We start from the raw sequence: 24,749 nt of genomic DNA, 5'->3' as shown, positions 1-24,749 counted from the left end.
ACACTTGGTGTATATTTTATATTAGTAACTTTTTTTAGAAACCTAAATAAGTAGAGAAGATTTATCTTGTTGAATTCCAACTTTTACTAAGTCTACACTCAAACCCAACCATCATCACCAACCCACTCCACTCATCACGTCAGATCATTTTAGCCATTCCGTTGAACTATTTATGTGAGTAACAATACCATTATCAAACATATCTTGGACCAATCACATCACTCTAAACAATGGTGTCACATGCATTGTCCAAAACATGTAGCCACCATCATATTGTAGGCTACAGAAGATCAACAATACTTGAAGTTCTAGATGTGACAAAAAAATATATATATAATAAACAACTGATCATGCCATAACTTTTGTTTTGAAAATTCTTAAGATTTCAATCAACGAGCCATGATATGGTCAAATGATTATTTTATTTCAAAAAAAAAAAATGCCAAGATTTTTCTTAAATACATCACCAAACACTAGATGCATCAAACCCTTTTCATCATTTTCCCCTCATATCTCTCTCGGCTCTATACACACCAAACCAAACCCACCCTTTACCTTTCCCATAATCTTGTCTAAACCTACTTCTCCGTCTCCCACAAGTCTGGTTCTGGCGACGGTTTCGGCTGGTTCTCCTCCCACAAGACACCTGCACAACCCCCTCTTCACTATTAAAACACCACACAGTCCCCGTTTTGCCTTGAGTTAATGGCCGGCCACCACCAACCGGTGGTGGCGTACGGCGATGCTGCGACGAAACGAGAACAGGGAGAGAGAGAGAGGGGAAGCCGGAGAGAGAAGTGACGGAGCAAGAGGGAGAGAAAGGCGGCGACAACGATGGACGGCGGAGCCGCCCCTCCGGTTACCCGAAAAGCTGTTAACGGCGACTAGCGGCAGACAAGCGGTTGTGATGGAGTTCTCCGACGACTTTTGACGGTAAACCCTCTCAACTCCTTCCTTTTTTTTTCTTTAAAACTTCCAAAAAGATTCAAGTGTTGACAGGAGATTCTTTTTTTATTTTCGGTCGTTTTTCCGACGATGATTAATGATGATGTTACTGTGGAGGTGGCTGATGGCGGCTGTGGCCGCCGGAGCCACACCTGCCGGCAACAGCTGAAGCGGTGGTGGTGAGCGAGTGGTGATGTTTCAGATTCAAGCCAAACGGCTGAAGTAATGATGACACGGTTCAGATTCGAGGTTATGTTCGGATTCAGGTTTGGTTTGTTTCAGGTCAGCGGGTTCGAAGATGATCCAGCTTTGTGTTCGGGTTATTTCAGGTTTCACAGCTTGGGGTGTTTTTGAGTGTATTGGTTCAGTTTGGTTTGGTTAAGTCAGATTTCAAATTCGGTTCAGTCAACTCGCGATGCGGGTCAAATCAGTACGAGTTCGGGTCAACTCGGTCAAACCGAGTTAACTCGGTCAACAACAGTCAACGGACCTGGTTCTGGTCAACGTTAGTCAACAGACGACTCGACTTGGTTCAGTGTTGATATTCGGGTCAACAGTCAAACTACCGGTCAACATCAGGTCAACGTGAGGTCAAACGCAGTCGACACAAGACCCGGTAAAGTTTAACAACGCGTTGAACTTTCATATGCATACGTTGGTATAGATTTTAGTCAGTTTACGTGAACCGAGTTCGAGCCGATTAAATAACGCTTATACATTAGTTATTTTTTTATGTTTTGGCGCTTGACAAAAATTACATATATATTGTTAGATGACAATTGTTGAATTTTGACAAAAGAACGACAACTTGTGTTGTTGGGGTTATTCCAAAAACAGAGGAAACTCTGTCCGGTTTTCCTAAAAATCCGAAACGCGACACATGATTTTATTCCAAAAACGACGTTTATCGAGGTTCAGTTAATTTTTATAAAATAAGTATAAAAGTGTACTTCTTTTGGCGATGCTTTACAACGCGAGTTACTAGTTAACAACAACCGATAACTTGTGTAAAATAAATTTAATTATCTATATTTATTTCAAAACACATTGAAAACTCGAACACTTTTATAAAATAACTATAATTAGTTATATTTATTTCAAACGTCGACCCTAAACTCTCTTACGAACTAAATATAATTTCTATATTTATTTCAAACGTTTAATATTCGGGAGTCGTATATTATAAATATAATTATTTATATTTCTTTCAAACGTCTAGAATCCAAATTCTTGTAAAGGGAATATAATTGTTTATATTCGTTTCAAAGGTCAAGTTTTCGAATATATATATATATATATATATATATATATATTTATCTATTTCCATCCTACGAAAATTACAACGGTATATTACCGTATCATATACGACACAACAAGACGCTCCCTTATCCGTATACGTATTTCTATTCGCGACAACTAACACGACTTAGCATATTTATATTTAAACATATAAATATATGTACCCTAAACCATTCGAGAACTATGTTGTTTCCGAGACTTAGTTTTATCCCGATTATAAACGGGATCAAATAACCATAAATTAGTTATTCTAAATCAAGATGATAACACGTCTCTAGAATCGTTTGTTAACGATTCGGTAGAGCTCGGACACGTAGTTTATCTACGTTGTCTTATGTAGAAACTTATAATTATTCCTTGATTAGGAATGCTTTAGTTGCACGCTAGCGAGTTCACACTCTCGGAATGACATCACAGAATCACGTTAAGCTAGCTTCGCACAAGGAATATTCAGGTGAGTTCATAACCCCCACTTTTTACTGTTTTACATTTTTTTTATAAATGTTTTCGGGGGTGGAAAGACATGCAAGTTTTGCAAAAACACAATGTTTCGATAAACAAAAATCTCATGTTTCTAAACCATTTCGTAACAGGATTTCAACGAACTCAAATGGTTTACCAAAAGGTTTGATCCAAACTTACCGCTTCTTACAACAATACAAGGATTTCGAAACATGCATGAGTTTCAATGACGTGGGCAAAGGCCCAAGGACATGGGCAAAGGCCCAATGACATGGGCAAAGGCCCAATAACACTAGGTGTGTAGCTATGGAATTAGATGATAACAGATCACTGTGCATAAGTAGGAGGATGACATTAGTAACCATTAATCACGTAGTGACCAAGGTGCAAAAGGTATAGATCTATCGAGTTTGAGGCGCGCTCCACTCCGGGTTTGTTAACCCTTTATGAGTGCTTTTGTGATCCCAATTGATAACAAAGTTGTCTCGGTTTGGTTACTTACTTATGGCATAGGTCAGTGTATTAGCTACACACTGATTGATCCTTAGATTCCATAGGTATCCTACATACTATGATTTCAATACCGGTTTACAAAGATAACAAAAATCGTTTCAATACCAGCTTACAGATATGACAGAAAATATTTCATTACTGGTTTACAAACTCAACAGTTACATATATCGGTTTATAAACATAACAAAAAAACATTTCGTTACCGATATACAAAGACGACATTTCAAATGCTTTGAGATATTAAGATCTCATAAACCGGTTTTTCAAATGCAAGATTTCAAGTGTTTTAAAACGCATTTGATACAAAACAAACAAACTATGAACTCGCTCAACTTTATGTTGATTTTTCGCATGTTCTTTCTCAGGTTGCATTTTACAAACTACGGAACGGTTGGAATAGAAGAACCCATGGGAATTCGAGTACTTAGCGGCCGTTCACTGTTTAGAAGTCTTAGCTCAAATACTTCCGCTGTGCAATGAAGATACCAGTCCAGTCACGCCAGCTCTGATATTTTGGGGGTGTGACGAACAATACCGATAATTGTTATAGGATGCTTATCTTAATGTTAACTAACTGAACAATAAGAGCGTTTTGGCATGACCGTACACTGATATGATTCTCTTACCCTCGAAACTCACAAAAAGAATGTTTGTATATATTTATTTACTGCTTTCAGTCTTTACGTTTCAAATATTCAAAAATACCAAAAGATTTTAAGTGTGTTTTAATATAAACTTTTTAAAAGCCAAAAAGATTTTATTTCTACTTTATTTTCGATCGTACGATGTTGGAACTCGAGTCTTCGTTGCCTGAAACCTGAACGAAAGCCGAATTGACTAAATCTTCATAAACGGTCGAAATTTGCAGATTTTGAAAGTTAGAAACTGAAATTGATAAATTTGTAAAACTTTCAAACTGTCGGACGGTGTTTGATTGTGACATGGTCATATGTGTGTCATTGGTTTATGATTAACTATATTCCAAGCAGTTGTTCTCATTACGCGTTTAGATTTCTTGCATGTGCAGATTCTAAAGGCTAGGAGAACATGGTCGATGACAAAGCTTCGGAATGAAGACACGACGTGAAGGCACTCAAGTGATGAAAATGATCGAGTAGCCGCTGGCCATCATCAACACCACAAGGATCTCACTTCATAAAGATCAAGTATTTCACGAGCATAACTCAAGGGGGAGCTTATGTTAAGGGGGAGTTTGTCAACACACTTCCTACATGATACGGGTAGTTTGTTGATACACTCTCTGCTTTCAAGACGTGAAGACTTTGAAGATCCTCCGACATTGATGACTTGAAAGGACATCAAGGTCTTGAAGACATGAAGATCAAAGATGATCAACATCGAGACGAATTTACAACCATAGAAGATCAAGACAAAGCTACAGCCAAGGGGGAGTTTGTTGGTGCACTTGTGTCTGTACTTTGTCTGTTTTTGGTCACGATGTAAACGATGTCCTTGTCAGTCCTGTAAGTTGACCAAGTCAACCGTCCTCCTGGTTTGACTTGGCCAACAGTTAGTAAACTGATTGTTTTGTCTGTGTCGAAGGATAGCTCCTCAAAGGATAATGTTGATCCTTCGAGGTGCTCGAAAGATGAACCTTCGATGGATGATCGATAGATCATCCTTCGAGGTAGATGCTGATCCTTCGAAAGCATTGTAATCGATAGATGATCCTTCGACCATCTATCGGATCCTTCGGACCAGACATGCTGGGCTGGGTATATATATACCCATGCAGTGTATGTGTTAGATAGCTTAGATAGATGCACACCGAGAGATAGAAAGTTTGAGAGCATTCTGTCAAAACACACACACACACTTTGAGAGTTTGCAAAGCTTATTTGTAAACATTGTGCTTGTAACCGGAACCTTTCATACGCATTAATACAAGTGGTGTTAATCGGTGAATCCTTGTGTGTTTGTGTTTATACTTGCTTCATCCCGGTTTGCTTGCTAGCTTGGATTCCGCACTCGCTAGTGGGTTAGTATAACAAGGTTTAGGTTCGTCATCCTCCGAAGAGGGACCTACAATATTACTTCAAGTCAGTGGTGGAACTAGCCCAAAATGTTAGGGATATCCTATTTTTTTTAGGATCAGGGGTATCCTTTATATAACGGAAACGAACTTGAGTGGTATTTTTACACTACCGAAATGGAGTTAAGTGGTACTTTTACACTACGTAGACAGGGTTGAGGGGTAGCAACTAACACTTTAAATCCGCCACTGCTTCAGGTGCGGGTTCAAGGTTTTTCAGTTTTATGGGTATTCTCTAACTCGGGTCAGGTTTTACATATGAACTCGACTCATAAGAATCGAGTTCATATGTAAAATTTGTCATGTTTTAAAAAATTATTTATGATTAAATATGATTAGAGAACTCACTTCATTAAAATAATTAACGTGTTTATGATTACAAAATTATATGAAATAATTACCAAACTAGTTGGGTTGGGTCGGGTCAAGTCCCTTGTTTATTTTCTTCGTGATGTGGTACAACTTTTGTATAAGGTTGTGTCTAGTATGCTTTGTTTATACTGACAAGGGGTCATATTGATTAAAATCCATTATTCCAAAAAAGAATATAAACAAAATTTGGTCTTTACACACAACATAGATCCTCATTTGCAAACATGTTTGTTTAATATATAAATAATCAAATATATGTAATGTAAAATATATAAAAAATTAAGATGTATTTAAACGTTTCGGTCCGGTTTGATTTTATAAGGTTTGAAAATTTTTAAACCAAAAACCAAACCATATGTCACGGTTTGAAACATTTAAAACCAACCGACGGAAGTTAATAACCCGACCTGAACCGTCAAAACCAGCTTCGGACTGACCAAACCCAATCAATTGTTTTGACTTTTTTTACAACAAAAACCTGTTTTGGCTTTTGTTGACCCAAACCAGTTTGAAAAGGTTGTCGATTGGGTTGGAGCCTATTGGGTCGAGGGCCCACAGAGATATAAATTACCACGTAACCCGAATGCATGGCATCTTCTTCTTCTCGCTGAATATTCAAAACCCTAGCTACTTCTCTGGCGGATCATAAGAAGTAACTGTTTACATGGACAAACTTCCTGAGTCTCTGCTACTCGAAATCCTGAGTCGACTCGACAACTCAGCCGACGTTGCTCGCTGCCGAGTCGCTTCCAAGGCTTTCAATAATATCTTTCCAGACCTTCGATCAATTAAGCTACTATGCTCGAGGAAATGGTGCAAGAATTCAAGCTCCATGACTTCGATTTGTTTCAAGAAGGTTTTTGTGGATCTTATTTCTAAACTGAGAGTTGTTGAATCGGTGTGTATCCGCCTTCAGGAGGCGGTTGATGTTGATCCCGCTGACAAAGATTTTGCAAAGGAGTGGCTGCCTATGGTTTCCCAAACCTTGAAATCGCTTTCGTTATCTGGTCTTCCTTTTCCTAGATTAAGCCAATTGAATATTTTGCCTCTGATTTCGAAGTATTGTAAGTTTAATATTTTCTAGTGATTTATTTGTTGAGTTGTATGTACAATTATGGCCGTTTGATTAGTCTCCTCTTTGAATATTTGGTCGTTCTGCTTTGTTTGTCGCAGGTCATAATCTTGCTGAGTTAAATCTAAGGTCTGCATGGCTGTCTGTGTACAACTTGAATCCAATGCCAATGCTAACTAGTTTGACACTTTCATACACAATATTACAAGACCAACACCTAAACCAGTTTAATAAGTGTTTCCCTAATCTTCATGTTCTTAAGTTGGAAGGAGTTACAGGACTTAAAGAGCCTAAGATCCACCTTCTCAACCTCCAAACCTGTCATTGGTATGATAATAATCAACTATCTTTGACTCTGATAACACCAAACCTCATCACACTCAGAATTGAATGTCTTTGTTACACTGCAATTCATGTTGAAGCTCCCATGTTATCTCACTTTCATCTTATCCTTAATACCCTTAAACATGCTGGCTTCTTACTTTCAGAATTCCCGACCACAAAAACAGTAGAAACTTTTATATTGGATTCGAGAAGCAAAGCACCAGGAGACGCTAGATATTCAAAATTAACCCTAGGGAAGGTGTTCCGGGTTTTTCCGAACGTGAGTTCTCTACGTATTAATTCAGGTGCTTGGTCCGAATTAGATGGTTGGGAGATTTTGGATGGGAGGATAGGATTGAAAACAATTTGTGCATATCTGAAGTTATTTGACCCGTCCTTGACTTTCTCATATGTTGCGCGCGGGTTGGACCGATGCGTAGGCTTGTCAGAGGTCTCGTTGCTTATCCACCGTGGTGTTGATGGTACTCAATATAAAAGTTTCATGTTTAAGTGCATGGCTCGTTGGCCTGGGTTGAAGTGGCGGTGGGGAATATGGGGTGAAGATATGGAAGATTTTTGGATAACAAATGCTATAGATATCTAACTAAACACCACAAATCATCTAAGAAGCTCCACTTGTAATGAGGTAAGATCCATCATATGCCATTTGTAATTATTTATATTGATGCAGGCTTTTTAACGTGTTTAGTTTATGTTATAGGCTACGGTCATGGGCGGATCTTAGTGGAGCCGTGGCAGGGCCACGGCCCTGGCAAGTTTTTCGGCCGTAGTGCTAATTTTTCGCATTTCGATCGAAATTTTGTATATATACTATGTTCGGTCCTGGCAAGTTTTTCGGCCGTAGTGCTAATTTTAGTGTCCGTGTCTTTCGGCCCTGGCAGGTTCAACGGGCAAGATCCGCCACTGGCTACGGTGTTTTTATGAATTATAACCTATAGATGAAGAAAATAGCTCTAAATATTAGACTTATGAGTTGTATTGCTTTATTATTCTCATCATGTTTAAACTTTCAACATTTCGGACTTAGATTGTGGGAACTTGAAGATTTTTGAAATGCATGCCAAAATATGCTGGTCGGGCTCATCGATTATTTTTATTGTTTGGTTTCTAGTAAACAAGTAAGGTTTTGTGGTCTGTTAATTAGACTTCGTTTTATCATTAGTTTAGTCATCTGAGTGTGTATCTAGAAATCTTCAAAGATAAGTGACATGATGGATCTTTTCCCATCTGAGTGTGGCTTTAAAATACACCTTGATAGATCTTTTCCCATCTGATTACCACGTCTTTGACAGCCTCAAAATGGCTGTTGTATACAGCAGAAAATAATAAGGGTGGTGGGTGTGGGGGGCGCCACCCGGCCACCTCAGCCTCTATAGCGTCCCCAGGGGCTCCATGACCACACCCTCCATGTTAAGGAGGGGGCGCCATCAACCTTCAGCCAACATGATGGCGAGAGAGGAGGGGGTTATCAGCTGGGGCCCACTTGTTTGCACCAATCAAGTTTTTTTTTTCTCTCTATAGCGCCCCTAGGGGGTTATACCACACCCTCCATGTTAAAGTGGGGGTTATAAAGCCACTTGGCTGACGTGGCGCCTACGTGGCGTTGAGATGTCCTTTATAACCCCCAACCCACACCCTCCAGCCTAAGAATAGGTTGTCTTTAAGTGTGTGTTCGATTTTGAGTTAGGGTGAGCTCTTGGTTTATTTCTTTTTGTGTTTGGTGAGCGTGTGACGCCGTGCTTGCGATATGCGCATATAATGTATATATGTGTGGGCACTTGAGGGGCAAAAGTGAAAGTGTACTAACTTTAACGAGATTTTTATTCTGATGGGAAGGGGCCTAATCTACAAGTCTTTGGCTTTGCTTACATTGTTGGTCGGCCACATGTTAGTGCAAGTGCAGAAAGAAAAAAAAACTGTGTTGGGAATTGAACCAGCCCATTGGTTTGAAATTGGTTTTTAACGATATACGTCGAAATGGGCCAAACTACAACCCAACTGATTAGAAGCTCGTTTCAAATCGGTCAATCCTGACCTTTATTCTCCAAAAACCGTGTTGAAACATGAATTGGTTCAATCTAAACTGGTGTAGCCATTGAAAGCAGAGAACTATTTGTATATGATTTGATAAAATTGTGTGGGATACTTAGAATTGTAAGCGTTGTTGCCACATCAAGAGTGTAAACGTCACTCTCGTGCCCTGTAAACGAAGCTGCTCTGCAAATTGCAAGAATTCCAAAGGCCTAAATAAAATCAGATGTTAGTATAAATATGTAATCGGCTTTTCTAGGTTACCCGAATTACCACCATTCCTATCCGAAAACCGAATCACTTATATTACTTCAGGTGCGGGTTCAAGGTTTTTCAGATACGGGTTTTATGGGTATTCTCTAACTCGGGTAAGGTTTTGGGTAAAAACGACAATCCTACCGTCATTGACTTTCTCACAAGTGGTTGAGTCATGTAAAATTTGTCATGTTTTTTGATTACAAATTTTTTTATGATTAAATACGATTAGAGAACTCACTTCATTAAAATAATTAACATGTTTATGATTACAAAATTATATGAAATAATTACCAAACTAGTTGGGTTGGGTTGGGTCAAGTGCCTTGTTGATTTTCTTCATGAGGTGGTACAACTTTTGTATAAGGTTGTGTCTAGTATGCTTTGTTTATACTGACAAGGGGTCATATTGATTATTTTGGATATTAAAGAACCATAAGTTTAAAGTTTATAAGCTGAAAGGATCGTCTAGCTCAAATGATGAAGCACTCATTGCTCATACATAAAAAAGAGCACCTGTATAGAAGAAATGAATTCAAATCAAATTTCTTTAATTTGTTGTATCTCTCTAATCACTTTCAACCATTTTGTGATGCCTCTCCTTCATTCTACAGGAATTGGGTGTGCCTCACCGACTTGTGATAATCGAGTGTAGATGTATAGATCTCGATGTCTTATGGTTTATCCTCATCGTATTGATTTAGCTAGTGCAAAAAAAAAAAAAAAAAAAAAAAAAAAAAAAAAAAAAACTTTAGGTAGAAAGTGGACACGTCTAACATAATTACAAGATTAAATATATAAGAGTAAATTCCAAGTTTTGTTCTTTATGTTTATAGCAAATTGCAGCCGGTGTCCTTTCTCTTTAAAATTGATGAATTTAATGTTCTAAAATTTTGTACGTTATGTTTTTTAGGCGAAACTTAATTAGATTTTTTTGGCTAAATCAAATTACAAAAGTGTATTTTAGTCTTTTTATTTATTTATTTAATATTATTTAAAAAATAAAACAAATATTATTATATTTATTATTATTATTATTATTATTATTATTATTATTATTATTATTATTATTATTATTATTATTATATCCATAATTCTCTCGATCTCTCTACCACTACCACCTCCCACCACCACCACTTGCCAATGCACCACCATCACCACCAACCCACCATCAAGGATTATTTTGACTTTGTTTCCAATTAAAGGTTTGACATCACAATGTTTTTTTTTTTAGAATTGTTTTGACTTTGTTAAAAGAAAATTGATGTTCAAAAGTTATACAGGCCTAAGACTTAACTGATCCGGTTCCAACTTGCGTATTGAAGCCACTGGTTAAGGACCGGTAATCTATTGAACACAAGTTACTCTCAAACCGAAACAATTGACCAAAATCAGTTTCTTTTCGTTAGCTTACCTATTTCACATAACCGATCATATCTGGTTTACCCATCGACCCTAATGATTATGTGTTTTGTAGGTGTGAACAATGTATGCAAAGCGAGATTGAGTTGAAAACTACGATAGGTCCAAGTTTTACAATGCTTAGCATTAATTTCTTTAAATGGTAATCCCAACATGAGAGGGGAAAGATGTGTGGATTAGGTAATGGGTGCAACAGGAGTGTGTTTTGTAAAATTAATAAAATACCTTTTTAACTAACATGCATTTTTAACTGAGTTAGAGTCATAGACCAAACTGACAATAAAGTGGAAACCTCAGAGAGGAAAATAGTACTTTTTAAACTATTAGGGCAAAAACATTAAAATGGTCAAAACACAGGAAGCAAAAACGAAATTTACTCTTTATATAAAGATATAAACATAGGATTTATATAAGAGTTGATAAACCGACTCATAAGTTATGAATATATAAACATAGGTAGTTCATTTATATAAGAGTCAATAAACCGACTCATAAAATGAGTCAAAGACGGTTTGTGAACTCCCGTTTTGCAACATAAATGTAGACAAAAAAGTATTAATCCAAATCAAGATGTGCACAAACCAAAAAATAATAATAAAAGAATATATATAATCGAACTTAACTGAAACTAGTAAAGGAAATTTATAGATAAGACTGAGAGAATTGGTATTCTATTTTATTGATTAAAACGAGATATAATAAATTAACTTGTAACCTTAGTGATTAATACATAAATGATTATCTTAATTCAAAAAAGTTAAAATATAATTCTATAGGGAAAAGATCAATTAGAAAGTTAATTTTCGCTAGAAAGGATAGGAAGCCATAGGATTATGACAAATGACAAACTTTAAAATAAAGAGAAAGGGTATTTTAGTCAATCCAACTTCTTCTTCTTCCTTTTTCAAAACCCAGTAAATTCAAAAACCCACCATTTTCAAAACCCACCATCTTCAACTAGTTCTTCACTTTCTATCTCAATAATCACTACATTATAGTGCGATTTTCATCACCAATCAATGATTCAGAACTCGATCAACGTGTTCTTCAGCTTTTTTTTTTGAAGAAAACCCAGTTTAATTTCATAAAAAAACTCGTTTTTTCCGGTGATTTTGGAGATAATCACTCGATTCGTTCGATTCGAGCGTTGATAAGTGTTTCTATCATTCAAAATTTGTCAATTGATGAAGAAATCGGCTTCGATCCATGTAAGAAATTCTTTAATTTCATTTTCATGATCTGGGTTTTTGATTTAGTCATTGCGTTTTACGATCTTTGCGGGGGTCCGGGGGCGGCAGCCCCTGGCGGGGTCCAAGGGGCATCCAAGCGGCAGCCACTGAAATTTTTTTTTTTTCAATTAAATTGCTGTACTAAAAACGCATCAGAAAAATTAATTTTCCATAAATTGGCTCATTTAGGTAAAACACATTTTTTAGGTGTTTTCAGTCCATTGCGTTTTAGAATGAGTCATTTTTAAGTGTTTTCTGGCCATTGCGTTTTACATATAAGACATTTCTTTGTGTTTTTGATGTATTGCGTTTTAGGTAAAACACTTTTTTATGTGTTTCAGTCCATTGCGTTTTAGAAAACAAACATTTTAAGTGTATTCTGGCCATTGCGTTTTACAAATAAGTCATTTCTTTGTGTTTTTGGTGCATTGCGTTTTAGGTAAAACACATTTTTATGTGTTTTCTGGCCATTGCGTTTTACAAAAAAGACATTTCTTTGTGTTTTCTGGCCATTGCGTTTTACAAATAAGTCATTTCTTTGTGTTTTTGGTGCATTGCGTTTTAGAAAAATGTCATTTTTTAGGTTTTTTTCTTCATTGCGTTTTACGTAACTGGTGGTTTTTCTATTGCGTTTTACGCAACTGGGTTTTAAATTTTTTTTTTAAATATAGCAATAGTATACTCGTTTTAAAGATAAAAAAACGCTCGTTTTTTTTGGTGCAATTTTTATAAAAAAATAATGTCGTATGAAAGAGTTATTAACGTTTAAAAAATGGGGGGGATTTGGATGAGAGAGAAACTATTGGCTTGGATTGACTAGAATGCCCTTGAACAAACTCACGCGCCTCTTTTCTTTCTTTCAATTTCCCTAATTTAATCTTAGCCCTTGATTAACTTAATGGATGGTCAAGATCACTTCCTATCCTTCCTAGCCAAATAAACTTCCTATTGTATCTCCACTCTAATTCTATAATTAATATATCCCTGTGTACCTTAATTCTAAACTTTAATTATTATTCCATAAAATCGTAAATTCCCAAATTCTAAATATTAAAATATAATTCTTGTGTTTTTTCAGTAATGTTAATGCATGCAACCAACTATATGATTATTATTGTTTTTGACATGTAACAAGATGCGATCGAAATATTTTTAAAAAAAAAAAAAAAAAAAAAAACCTCCAATCTAAACAGTAGATTAATTCTTTTAATTGATACTTATCTTATAATTCAAAATCTTCTATGATCGCGGTCAATCGATTTTTTGAAGGAATACGTATTCCACTAGAATACATACAATTAGTTTAGTTAGTTAGTTTTGTATATAAAATTCCCCCCATCTCGTCACTTTCAAACACACCATTTGTTGAAATATCAGTTCACCAAGCTTTGAATCATGGATTACACAACCCTAGACCTCACCCTTGTCTCCGCAAAGGGACTAACCAAGGCCGGCAAATTGAGTGTTTACGCCGTTGCATCCATCTCCGACTCTCGCACAGTGTTCAGCAAGGTTCAAAAGTTCAAAACCCCGTTTCACAAAGATGGTGGTTTGGACCCCACGTGGAATTTCCCCATGAAGTTCACCCTTAACAAAGCCGCGGGCCCCACGACGCTCGTCGTAAAGATCAAGGGTGCCAGAATGTTGGTTGATAAGAATTTGGGTGAAGTTCGTGTTCCTATCAAAGAGCTTCTTGTAGGCGAAGGGAAAACGATGCAGATTGTGAGTTATCATATGATAGGACGGGATGGTGAAGTGAAAGGTGTTGTAAGTTTTTCCTATAAATTTGGGGAAAAAACTTTCGGTGGTTATTCGAGTGGAAAGGGTGTTAGATCCGGGTATCAACCGCAGGCAGTGCAGGGAGCGGGTGGACATTCTAGCAGTGATGTTGCTAACAGCGCTGGCTGCGGTGGTGTGAGACGTGCAAAGTCTTTTCCCACGTTCTCCAAGCGTGTCTTTAGAAGTCGCGTCCTTGCACCTTTAGTTCGTTGATTTCCATTTTCTATATTTAGGATGTTACTTCTCTAACATAAGATAGTGTTTGAAATTGTTTTGATCAATCATAAGTTGTTTGTTTGATGGTTCGCAAAATAGATTATCTTTTTTTTTTTTTGAAAGGTGCAAAATAGATTATCTAAAACTTACTAAACTGACTTAATGAACTTCTGAATTAGAATGTGTTTGTGTTCTGTTTCAGCTAGTCCAAAGCTGGTTATCCGAAACTGTTTTTTTTTTTTGTGGAATTTGATTCCTTATTGCTATGCCAGATTTTAGAGGCATTTAGAAGAAATTTATCATTAGGTATCTCTGCCATCCATATAATTTCATACAAAGCTCCTAAAAAGGTCTTAACTAGTTAGAGGCCTAGTCATAAAGTCCCTTTGTGGGTGTTATGCGACACCTATCGTGTCACGTCACACAAGGGCTTTATGGGGCGTTATATCACTAGAGACCGTAGTCATAAATCCCTTAACCATCATTACTCAATTAATTATTTTTCAATTTTTTTAATTAACTAATTTTTTTAATTAAAAACCATTTCATTAAATAAAAAAAACATTACAATAAAATAAAAAAACATTAAAATAAAATAAAATAAAAACATTACACTAAAATAAAATAAAATTACACAATCAAAGGTTATATTTTTTTTCGATTCCCTCCTTTTGTGCCAACGCCATAAAAGGTTATATGTAACATCTCGAAAATTCATGTCCATTAAAATGAAGACACGTGTCATGTGGGACAAACGTGTCAGGAACCCGGATCAAATAAGGATGTGTGGTAGGATTTAAAAAGGGTGTCATGTTATTAAAATACATCTGAACGACCCAAGGACGACATGTTATTAAAATACCTCTGAGCGGCCCAAGTCATAAAATCCCAAGATCCTTAAATCATTTTGATAAACATCCGATATGTACAACCGGTTGATCTAAATAAATAAAATTCCATTTTTATATGGAAAATTAGATTTTAAAGATATTGCTATGACATTCGGAAGTTGGATTTTAATTTAAAAAGGAATTGGATTTGAACAAATTCATGCCTATTAAATTTCCGACATTTCCAAAGCTTGGGACAAAAAGCCAAAGTGGTGTAAAGGCATGCAAAGCATGCAAGGTCTGAGATAATGGTCCCTACACTGCAGTAAAAGCATGAGAATTCGACACTACACAATTGCATGGTCAATACTTGGAAATTTGCAAGATTTTTGGCTTCTGGCCATCGGTTACGGACCGTATGGCTTTAAGCTTACGGTCCGTAAGGTGCCTATCTGGGCGATTTCAGCAAGGGTCGGTTACGGACCGCAACCGTTCAAGCATACGGTCTGCAAGAGCTGCATACGGACCACAAGAGCTTAGCCTGTCGCTGGCAGCAGAAAATGGACAGCTGCCTGTTCAGCCTGTTGCACCGCCTTAGTAATGTGGTTTTCGAATTCAGGAGCATGATAGGCAGTATTTAGCCACATAGGGGCACCTGGGATCATCTCACAACACATGTAGACTTCCTTGGCAAGATCTTGTGACATTTAGTTCACTATAAAAGGAGCTTTAGTTGTGACCATTTGGTTCATTCATTTGCAAAAGTTCACAAGTTCATCTTTGGAGCTCTCTGGACATCAAGCCAACTTCCTAGTGATCTCTAGCAGTAATTAGGACTCTTGTAAGTGTCCTTAATCCCTTATTAGTTCAGTTTAGCTTAGTATTTAGCTAAAAGTCAAACCATCGTAATTAAGGTTTGACTTCGAGATTAAGCCATAATTACTCAGTCAAATCTCGAATTTAAAATACCTATAAGTAGGTAATTATGTGGGTAACAAACCCTTAAAAGGGTATTTTCAGATTCCCACTCTAACTATGATAATTGTCGACTCAAAGTTTACCTTAAAAAGTCAACAAAATGTTTACTTTCAAATTAATGCATAATTAGCAATGTAGGATACATGCAGCTTGTTTGATCATTAATATAACTTGGTAACTAATATAAGAACATGTCCCAACATGTTCAACTCGACAATTTTCAGTTTAGGCTCGATTTGGAGCCGAAAGTCGCATAGTTTGACTTATGCTTTGACTTTCAGTTCTGACCCGTTTAAGTCAAGTCTAAGATTACTTTAGAGCTTCTTTTGGACCTATGTACATGTTAGTATAATCTCCTGTGATTATACAACTTGGTTCATTAAATATCATATTCACATGCATGTTTCCGTTAAATGCTTATATGTTGACCATTATGCACAAATGACCTTAAAATATGATTTTTGAAAATATAAAAGGATAGACACCTTAGCTACTGATTTATAAACTTGCACCTAAAATTTGAGATCAGTTTAAGGTATAGATTAAGAGTTATGCTCATTAGCGTAATTAGAAGCTTCTTTAGTAATTAAATGGCGTAAATTGCATATAGCCAATCTAAACCCAAATTTTTATATAAAACTTTATGCCTACTGGTATAAAATAATATTTTGGGATTTTAAAGATTTTTATTCAATTTTAGGCCGAGCATAACTTAGTGTTCTAAGCTTAATTCGGCTAATGCCGGTTTTGCCCTTTTGGGCTATAAAATGAGTTTTATAAACCCTATTGACCCCAAACCTTTTTCTACTGATCTAATATGTTAAATAAAGTATTTTGAGCCTTCTGGAATTTTAAAAATATCAGCTTTTTATACAAAACCCGGAAATGGCTCCAAATCGCCTTTTTAAGCGTTTTTAACGCATAAGTATGTACTAGAACCCTTTTAAGCATATGGGGTTGAAACCTACTGATGTATTCAGTAAATTTTTATATTTTAACAGTAGGCAAATATTATAAACTCAGAATTCTAGTTTTAACCTTTTAGGCATATGTGAAATTACCAAAACGCCCCTACGGTGCCTAGAATGATTAAGGTTGACAAATTTCACATATGATTAATACCCTACTGTTATAACTTAATAAAAAGAGTATATTTACTGATTTATTCAGACCTGTAAATCAGAATATTATTTAAACTCTTTTACACCCTTTTAAAATGACCAAATGCCCTTATGAGGCATAGTTTGGGTTTAAAACCATTTGGGGCATAATGGAAGGTATCTTACGGATATCACAACATGTTTAAGGCATATTAACTTAGGAAACTTGTATATGACTCTTATGGTTACCCGTTACGCACTTATGCGTTCGGATCGGTTTATGTAACTAGTTTACCCCTTTTAGCCGAAACGGGTCAAACCATATCATTTCGGTCTCAAAATCTAGAATGTGATTAAGTTACCCATATTAAACAAGTATGCAAGCTTGTTGGGTCAAAACCACATTCTAAAACGGTCTTCGCCTTATCGTGCGTTTAAACCGTGATCGTCATTTAAAACTAACCGGTCTAAGCTTAGGTTAAAAGACCCGTTAGGATTCTAATAGGTTATTAAAAACCTTCATTCCAGATATTGGAGCCTAGTAAAAGCTATCTGTACTTGCTGATTTGATACGGCTGGGATTAAATTTATATTTAGCTTAGGTAAATACTTTTAACTTATTTTCCCTATACGGGCTTGGGGTACGGTATATAAAATACTACTTGGTCGGGTAATTGACCTTAACCGGTCGGTGGTTAAGAGCAGTCAAATGACCCGTTTGAAAATGTTGTTTTGTTTGTTTAACGCCTTTGGGGGTTTAATGACCATGTCCCGGATATCCTTGGCATCATTCAAAGAATGGCCACGACCTTAGCACACGGGTGTAGGCGTACACCCGTAGTGCATTAAATTCAATAAAGTATAACAGTCGGTACGAGAAGAAATCTCACGGCGGAACTATACTATGTGGTGTGTCTATTAATCTTTAACCCGACACGACCCGGACAACTGAACGCCTAACAAAAATGTAATTCTTTTACAAGATTATAAGCAAATAATGATCCCAAGTTATAAAAAGTTTTGTGCCGCGGGCATTCAAACCAATTTTAAACCTTTTCAAAATGAGTCAGTTAAATTGTATTTACCAGTGTAAACTGACGTATTTTCCAAAAAGGCTAAGTGCAGGTACTACGCGTAATAGGCTGGCCAGTCCTTAGCATCAATAAAAGCCTCGCAAGCTTAGGATGCATGAAGTCTGTTGAATAAAAGTTTCCTCTTTGTTTGATCCGCCTGTGGATCTATTTCAACTGTTTGTGATACTGGATATTACAATTTTATTTGGTTGAAATAAATCTATCTTTTGCTTCCGCTGTGCATTTACATTTTGTATTGTTTGACTATGATGATATCAACTATGTCACGGAACCCTCACCGGGCCCACCGGTGACACGTGGAAAAATAGGGGTGTGACATTATATTTTTTTTCGATTCGCTCATTTTGGCCCATTTGGGGCTATTCCGAAGAATTTGACAACACTTTAAGTACATGAAATTGCCATGACTTTGTGTATACTCGATTAAGGCCGCTTGTGTAATGTTCTCGTCCTTGCTTCCACTTTTCCATCCGGCAAAATTGCGTTGGTAAACGGTTTGAAAATTCGTGCACTTCTTGTTGATATCGGTCCACTTGCCCGATATCGAGTCCGCTGGCCGGTATTCGTCTCCTCTACCCATGAGCCGGAATAAAAGTTCTCGGATTCGGTTCCAAAAAATAGTTTTACTTTGATTGTTTGCTAAAAAAACAAATAATTAGTCCAAAAAAATAATAATTAAAAAACAGTAAATAAAAAACCGAAAATAAAAAAAAAACTGAAAATAAAAAGGTTCATGAACTCGGTATTGAGACGACTCCATTCCGTCCGTGTTTTGATTCGGGTTCCAACCATATAGATTTGGGTCTCATGAGAGTGGTTGGTTCAAAAGGTTCTTGAACCCGGTATTATGTTGATTAAAATCGACAAAACCGGATCCGAAAGGGGTGGGTCGAGTGGGAACCGGAGACACGGGGCGGGTAGGATTGCTGCTTTGGTTCGGGTCCGCACTCGAACGGGGAGGAATAAAACCGCGGTTGAAGGGTTGCATTGTATAAAAATTCTAGATTTAAAAAAAAAGTAGAGAAAAATAGGGTTTGAAGGTATGTTGGTTTATAAAAAAATGGGTGATGGGGTTATATTTATAGGAAAGATGGAAAATTAATTGAATTTAATTTTTTTTTTACTTTATGACCGTTTGCAACGGTCAAAATTTGAAAATTCTCCTTCATCAGCCGCTATCAACATCACGTTGGCATCAAATTTGAACCCCATAGCGCCGCCTGTAATGGTGTGGCGGGCGCTATGGGACACTATAGCTCACAAAAATCCCCCATCACGTCTCACTACGGATAGTCTGAGAGAGTGGAACTTCATTTTGGGTTGGTTCAAATGAATGACAGAAAGTTTGATTGGATAGCTAATAACTTGTTTATGAGGAAAGAGGACAATCAATTAAATTCAATATACATTTTTTTAATGGCGAAACTTTTATAGAAATATAGAAACGGGCTTGCAAGAAACTTGAACACCCAAAATTACAAGATCATATCCCTATATTGAAATCGCACCATCTAATCCCAATTGAGGTTACAAAATTTGAACCTACTTTGATCCATATGAAGGAGAGTTCTTTAATGTTGTCCACCATTCTACTAATAGGAATATTATTATTGTTGAATGCTTCTCCACTTCCAGATAACCTAACAGGTTGTCAAGCACATCGCTCCTATCACCTTCTTCCAATCTTTCGGACCATCACATTTGTTTCCGGATTCAAGTAAAGATTGAATAGAACATGTCCACGTAGGAACTAGGAGTTTAAGCCACACAAAAACGTTCCACCAAATGGACCGAACCACCAAACAATCTGCCAGAACATGAGTCGTAGATTCCACGGCGATCCCGCAAATATAGCAAGTAGAATCTAGAAGTGCGACACCTCGTTCGGCCAAAATTAGCTTCCAAGAAAGAATACAGTAAAAAATCAAGTTGATTAGTGGATAAAAACATTCACTAAATTACTAAACGCTATGATTAGATTTTAAGTAACTAAAATTAAAATGGTAATATAAAGTAATTATACAATTCAAACAAAGCGTTTAACAATCAGTTTGATTTGAAGATTTAATCACGGCTTACATCATGAACCCCTCATCAAGAATAAAGTGATAATCCGAAATCAAACTTTTTTTGTTAAGATTATGTGTAGTGGGCCTTACCCCACAACCACATCACACCCTTGGGGCGCGAAACACCGCTACACACATGCTATTGGGGGAGCCCATATATGTGAGAGGCGTTGTCTGGATAACAATTGTGACCAATGGTGAGAGATAATGTCACAGTGGCGGAACTATCCCATTAAATCAGAGGTATCCAAAAAAAATTACCGTGCAATGATACGATGTTATGAAAACGATAACGGCGACATTAAATAAAGTATAATCTGGAAATCCATCTCCGACGAACGTTCAGGCAAACTCACCGGCATAAACATAGCGGCGACATGCGTATTAACGACGACCTCATTACCGGCAAACATGTCGCCGCTAATGCCTATAGCGACGATTTTCGAGTCGACTTACGTCACCGCTAAAGCTATATTTCTTGTAGTGTTTATTAGCTTCTTTGTAAACACCAATACAATTGACATTAGTGTGTTTGTTTATTTGAGTATAAACTCTATTTTTCTTATGTTCTTAAAGCTTTTCTCTTAAACTGCATAAACGAAAATTCTGCATAAACTAGAATAGTAAAAGTATAAAATTTTGCATAAAATTAAACTGGGCTTATCATAAAGAAACGTATTTTGTGTTTTTTTGGCCTAATCTAATCAGATGGGCTTATCTAATCAATTGGGTCATTGTTTCAATCGGGCTTCATTATTTTATAAGTTTGGGTTAGTTAGGGTATACTTATATTATTTTAGGAGTATCTTTTGTATAAAAACGAAAAAAAAGTAAAAAAAAAAAATACACAATGCATACGGACTTCAGCTGTAGCCCGTGCTACGGCTCACATAATACTAGTTCCGCCTCTGGATAATGATGTGAGGCCCTGTTAAGTCAAACACTACTTTACTGATTACCAATTTCAAAATGCAATAAAAATTCAAATTGATAAGCAATTAACTAAACTACTAAACGCTATAATGTCAAGTAATCATAATTCAATTGGCAATATAAAGTAATTATATAATTCAAAACAAATTGTTGGAACAATCAGTTTGATTTGAAGATTTAAGCATGATGTGACAACTCGTACGTCTGACGTCTCTCCACGAATCGTTTCTTTTACGTTTCACTTTACATTGTAACTAGTAAAATTTCTCAGCGCTTTGTGCTGAAAATACAATTTGTATCAATTTATTTCTTGAAATCCAGTTAGTATCGATTCTTTTTTTGAAATCCAGTCGGTATCCATTCGTTTCTTTCTTTACGGCATCACTTTGGTATCCATTCATTTTTTACGGCATCGTTTTGATTCATTCTTTACCATACTATCTTTGGCTTAGGCTTTGGTGCCTTTTCTTCCTCTATAGCTTGGACTACAGGTTTGGGTGCCTCCTTGTTCTAACTTCTTTCTTGGGCTTGGGTTTTGGTTTCACCTCTGTTTTTGTTTTGGCCAAAGTAAGAGAAACAACGGGCCCTATATTTTTACCAAATACCACCTCTCCACGTGAGAATACTCAGATGTGAAGCTCTTTGGCATTAAATGTTGAAAACTGAAAAGACAACACCAAGTTACATGTTGTGATAATGTCAATCAATGTGACGCCATCACCAAACATGAAAGTGTGTAAAGTTAGATACTTGTTCAAAGCATCAAGACCTCTCTTCAAACCAAAATCTCACACTTCAGACTTGTATGTTTATAAAATCAACTCCACTATTGGCAATAATAATAGAACCTATAAACGCTTCAGTTCCTATTGTCAAAAGCAAGACAACCATCAAACTAACAGCATTGGTGTCTCCTTAATTTACACTAACTTAAGCGCCTAATTCTCACAAACTTTGATTAGTAAAACTTAAGCACCTCTCAGACCTCTGACTGCCACCTCCATTGCCATTGTCCAGCATCAACCTCCACCATCCCTACACTAACATGTGTTACCAAACACTATCAACCATCTATCAACCATCACTGTTCACCGCTGGCCGGACTTCCCCAATAGTTAACTTTCCAAGCTTTTATTCCCGACTCCGATACTCTGCCGATAACAACAAACAATATCCAGCGACGTCCTTGCCGCTGGCGGTCATTACCGTCGTTGGAACCACACCACAACCCTTAACAAATAACAACTTAACGTCACTGACGGTCTCTCTTGCGTTTCTCTCTTTCTTCTGTGTCTCTTTCACTTTCTACTTTCAATCCTATACTATCTCTTGACACATAGACGCTAACAATCAGATTGGGGGCTCATGAGTCTACTAACAGTGACTGATCATATGCAGTCAGTAAAAGGCAATATCACAAAACTTTCTGCAATTCTTGATCAAATATAACCACAAAGATCATACACCCACTAAAATTGATCACAAGAACATAACAATTGCTAAAAAAAAAAATTAGGCTCATGAGTCAATTAACAGTAACTGATCATATGCAGTCAGTAAAAGCAATATCACAAAAATTCAGCAATTCTGATCAAATATGACCACAAAGATCATAAAAAATGAACAAATTAAATCCAAGATTTAAAGCATTTAAATACCCATTAAACTAATATCAAGAACATAACAATTCCTACAAAAAAGAATAATAAAAATCATACCTTTATGTTGTAAAGACAAAGGAAAATCAACCCAAAACTGAGGGCGAACAGAAACCTCTCGAACAAAATCAACAACATCATCAGTAACCCCCACAGCATCAACCGGATCAAGATCACCTTTTTTATCAAACTGAAACAAATTGGAAGCCAATTTAGAAATCCCAGTGACAGCTTTGTTGGGCGATAACAGAGTCTTTAAACTATCCCCAATTTCAGCAAGATCGTTCTTAAACTCTTCGTACGATGACGGTGACACATCGGAGCGCAGTGGCAGCGGCGGCGTAGGGGAAGAGTAAGGTTGTTGTGGGGTGGAGCAAGAAAGGAGGCGACGTTGTGGACGGTGGCGGATCTTGACCTAAAACTCAGCATGGGCCGATGTTTTTTGGAGATAAAATCAGCCTGGGCCGAACCAATACACATTTGAAAAAATTATCGAAAACCTGAAATTTAACACTACTGGGCGAAAAAACCGCACGGGCCGAGGCCCCGTCCGGCCTCCTCTAAGCTCCTCCCCTGGTTGTGGAGTTGACGGCCGATGGTTTGTGTGATGACGGAGGAGATGTCTTCATCGCAAAACCATCGCCGCGGCCGATAAACATCACCTTCACCATCATCATTATCGGACCACCGGTCACCTCATCATCGAAACCCACCTCTGTTTCCCCTTCCTCGAACAAAATCGATCATCGCAACTCTAACGCCGGCGTCCGTTGCTGTCGCATAAAGACATATCACCGTCTCGCAGGAATCCTTACCATCGTCTCCACAGAACAGAACGGCCGGCCGGAGAGCATGGCCGACCTTTCATCTCCGCCGATCTACTCCCTCTCTCTCTCTCTCTCTATCAGTTATCTCTCTCACTCACTCTCTTTGTCTCTGCTGCTTCTAAAGCAAGAAAGTGAAGAAGTAAAGCATGTGACGCCGTTAATAATCAACTATTCATCACTGTTCATCGGTTATGTTGTAAATTAATACATATATGAACTAGTGCTATGCGCCGCCCGTGTTGCGGGGCGCTAAACCGAATATTTTTTAGTTTAATAATATGTACGCCTTTATTTCGGTCACTTATACATGCTACTTATAACACGATATCAAAAAAAGATACATCGAGTGAACCAATTAAACCAAAACACTATCATAGTTTTGCCAAAAAAATAACTAAAACGATGGCAAGCATGTGATTTAGAGCTGAGAGCAAAACAATAATTTGTTAGGACCAATTAGCGAGTGCTAGACAGCTGTTTGACACTAATAAAAACTACACTGAGTCAACCAAGTAAAATAAAACACTACCAAAGTTTTGTCCAAAAAAATCATGGCAATATTGCAATTTTTAACTGGGGTAAAATTGTAATTTTGAAATGGAGGCAAAATCATATTTTGAACTGAGGGCAAAACCGTAATTTTATTTTGAACTGGGGGCAATATCATAATAATTTTTAACTGAGGGAAAAATCGTAATTTTAAGCTGCGGGCAAGACCATAATTTTATTTTGAACTGAGGGTAAAATCGTAATTTTTGACAGAGGGAAAAATCGTAATTTTAAGCTGCGGGCAAAAGCAAAATTTTATTTTGAACTGGGGCGAAATCGTAATTTTAAACTGAGGATAAAATCATAATTTGACAGGACCATAGCCGGGGGCAAAATCGTAATTGTTAACTGAGGTTAAAATCGTAATTTTAAGCTAGGGGTAAAACCAAAAGTGTATTTGTTTGGCTGAAGAATCGAACCCGAAAGCCAGCTTTAATTAAGGTGTCATCAAACCAATATACCAAACTAAAATTTATTTAAATATTTGAAAATTAATTTATATATCATGGGAAGAAAACAATGGCTATTAAAAAAATTTAAAACCCAGCCGGCCTCCTCACCAATTGAAGCCTGGAGCCGACCACCTCCACCATTTGGAGGCGGGTACTATTCCCTGCCAGGAAAATGTAGTTATAGGAAATTAGGAGAAATAAATAAATAAACGAGAATTTATATTAATATCATTTTGAGTTGTTTGTAATTTTATGTGAATGTACGC

At 36.9% G+C, this 24,749-nt stretch overlaps 2 protein-coding genes and 2 long non-coding RNA genes across 5 annotated transcripts; 3 read left to right on the top strand and 1 right to left on the bottom strand.

Moving 5' to 3' along the window:
• The first annotated feature begins 345 nt into the window (after positions 1 to 345).
• On the top strand, positions 346 to 3,645 carry LOC118490111. 2 transcript variants are annotated; one of them, XR_004888163.1, is made up of 3 exons: positions 346 to 1,561; positions 2,610 to 2,698; positions 3,585 to 3,645. It is a non-coding gene; the product is annotated as an uncharacterized LOC118490111 (long non-coding RNA). The 2 variants fall into 2 exon arrangements; XR_004888164.1 differs by having other exon boundaries at positions 2,838 to 3,633.
• A 2,831-nt stretch (positions 3,646 to 6,476) lies between these two features.
• LOC110928426 (F-box/LRR-repeat protein At4g29420) lies at positions 6,477 to 7,644 on the top strand. The gene is made up of 2 exons (XM_022171440.1): positions 6,477 to 6,708; positions 6,818 to 7,644. Exons 1-2 carry the CDS (start codon positions 6,477 to 6,479, stop codon positions 7,642 to 7,644), a joined length of 1,059 nt encoding a protein of 352 aa, XP_022027132.1.
• Positions 7,645 to 13,393: 5,749 nt separating this feature from the next.
• On the top strand, positions 13,394 to 13,990 carry LOC110928428 (protein SRC2). The gene has a single exon (XM_022171441.2). The coding sequence runs from the start codon at positions 13,394 to 13,396 to the stop codon at positions 13,988 to 13,990; it is 597 nt and encodes a 198-aa protein (XP_022027133.1).
• A 5,397-nt stretch (positions 13,991 to 19,387) lies between these two features.
• Positions 19,388 to 23,067, bottom strand: LOC110928511. Its single transcript, XR_002586424.2, has 2 exons — positions 22,716 to 23,067; positions 19,388 to 19,893 (listed from the first exon to the last, which is right to left on the bottom strand). It is a non-coding gene; the product is annotated as an uncharacterized LOC110928511 (long non-coding RNA).
• Positions 23,068 to 24,749: the final 1,682 nt, after the last annotated feature.

The sequence above is a fragment of the Helianthus annuus genome, chromosome 3 (genome assembly GCF_002127325.2).
Source record: "Helianthus annuus cultivar XRQ/B chromosome 3, HanXRQr2.0-SUNRISE, whole genome shotgun sequence".
NCBI classification, from domain to species: Eukaryota; Viridiplantae; Streptophyta; class Magnoliopsida; order Asterales; family Asteraceae; genus Helianthus; species Helianthus annuus.
The sequence above is the reverse complement of the archived record's forward strand: the minus strand, read 5'-3'. Positions and strand labels throughout refer to the sequence as shown.

Bases quoted from the DNA above. Each gene is read 5' to 3' on its own strand.
- LOC110928428 (XM_022171441.2), top strand. From the start codon at position 13,394: ATGGATTACACAACCCTAGACCTCACCCTTGTCTCCGCAAAGGGACTA.
- LOC110928426 (XM_022171440.1), top strand. From the start codon at position 6,477: ATGACTTCGATTTGTTTCAAGAAGGTTTTTGTGGATCTTATTTCTAAA. The intron at 6,709-6,817 runs GTAAGTTTAATA...TGTTTGTCGCAG, and splicing joins GCCTCTGATTTCGAAGTATT to GTCATAATCTTGCTGAGTTA.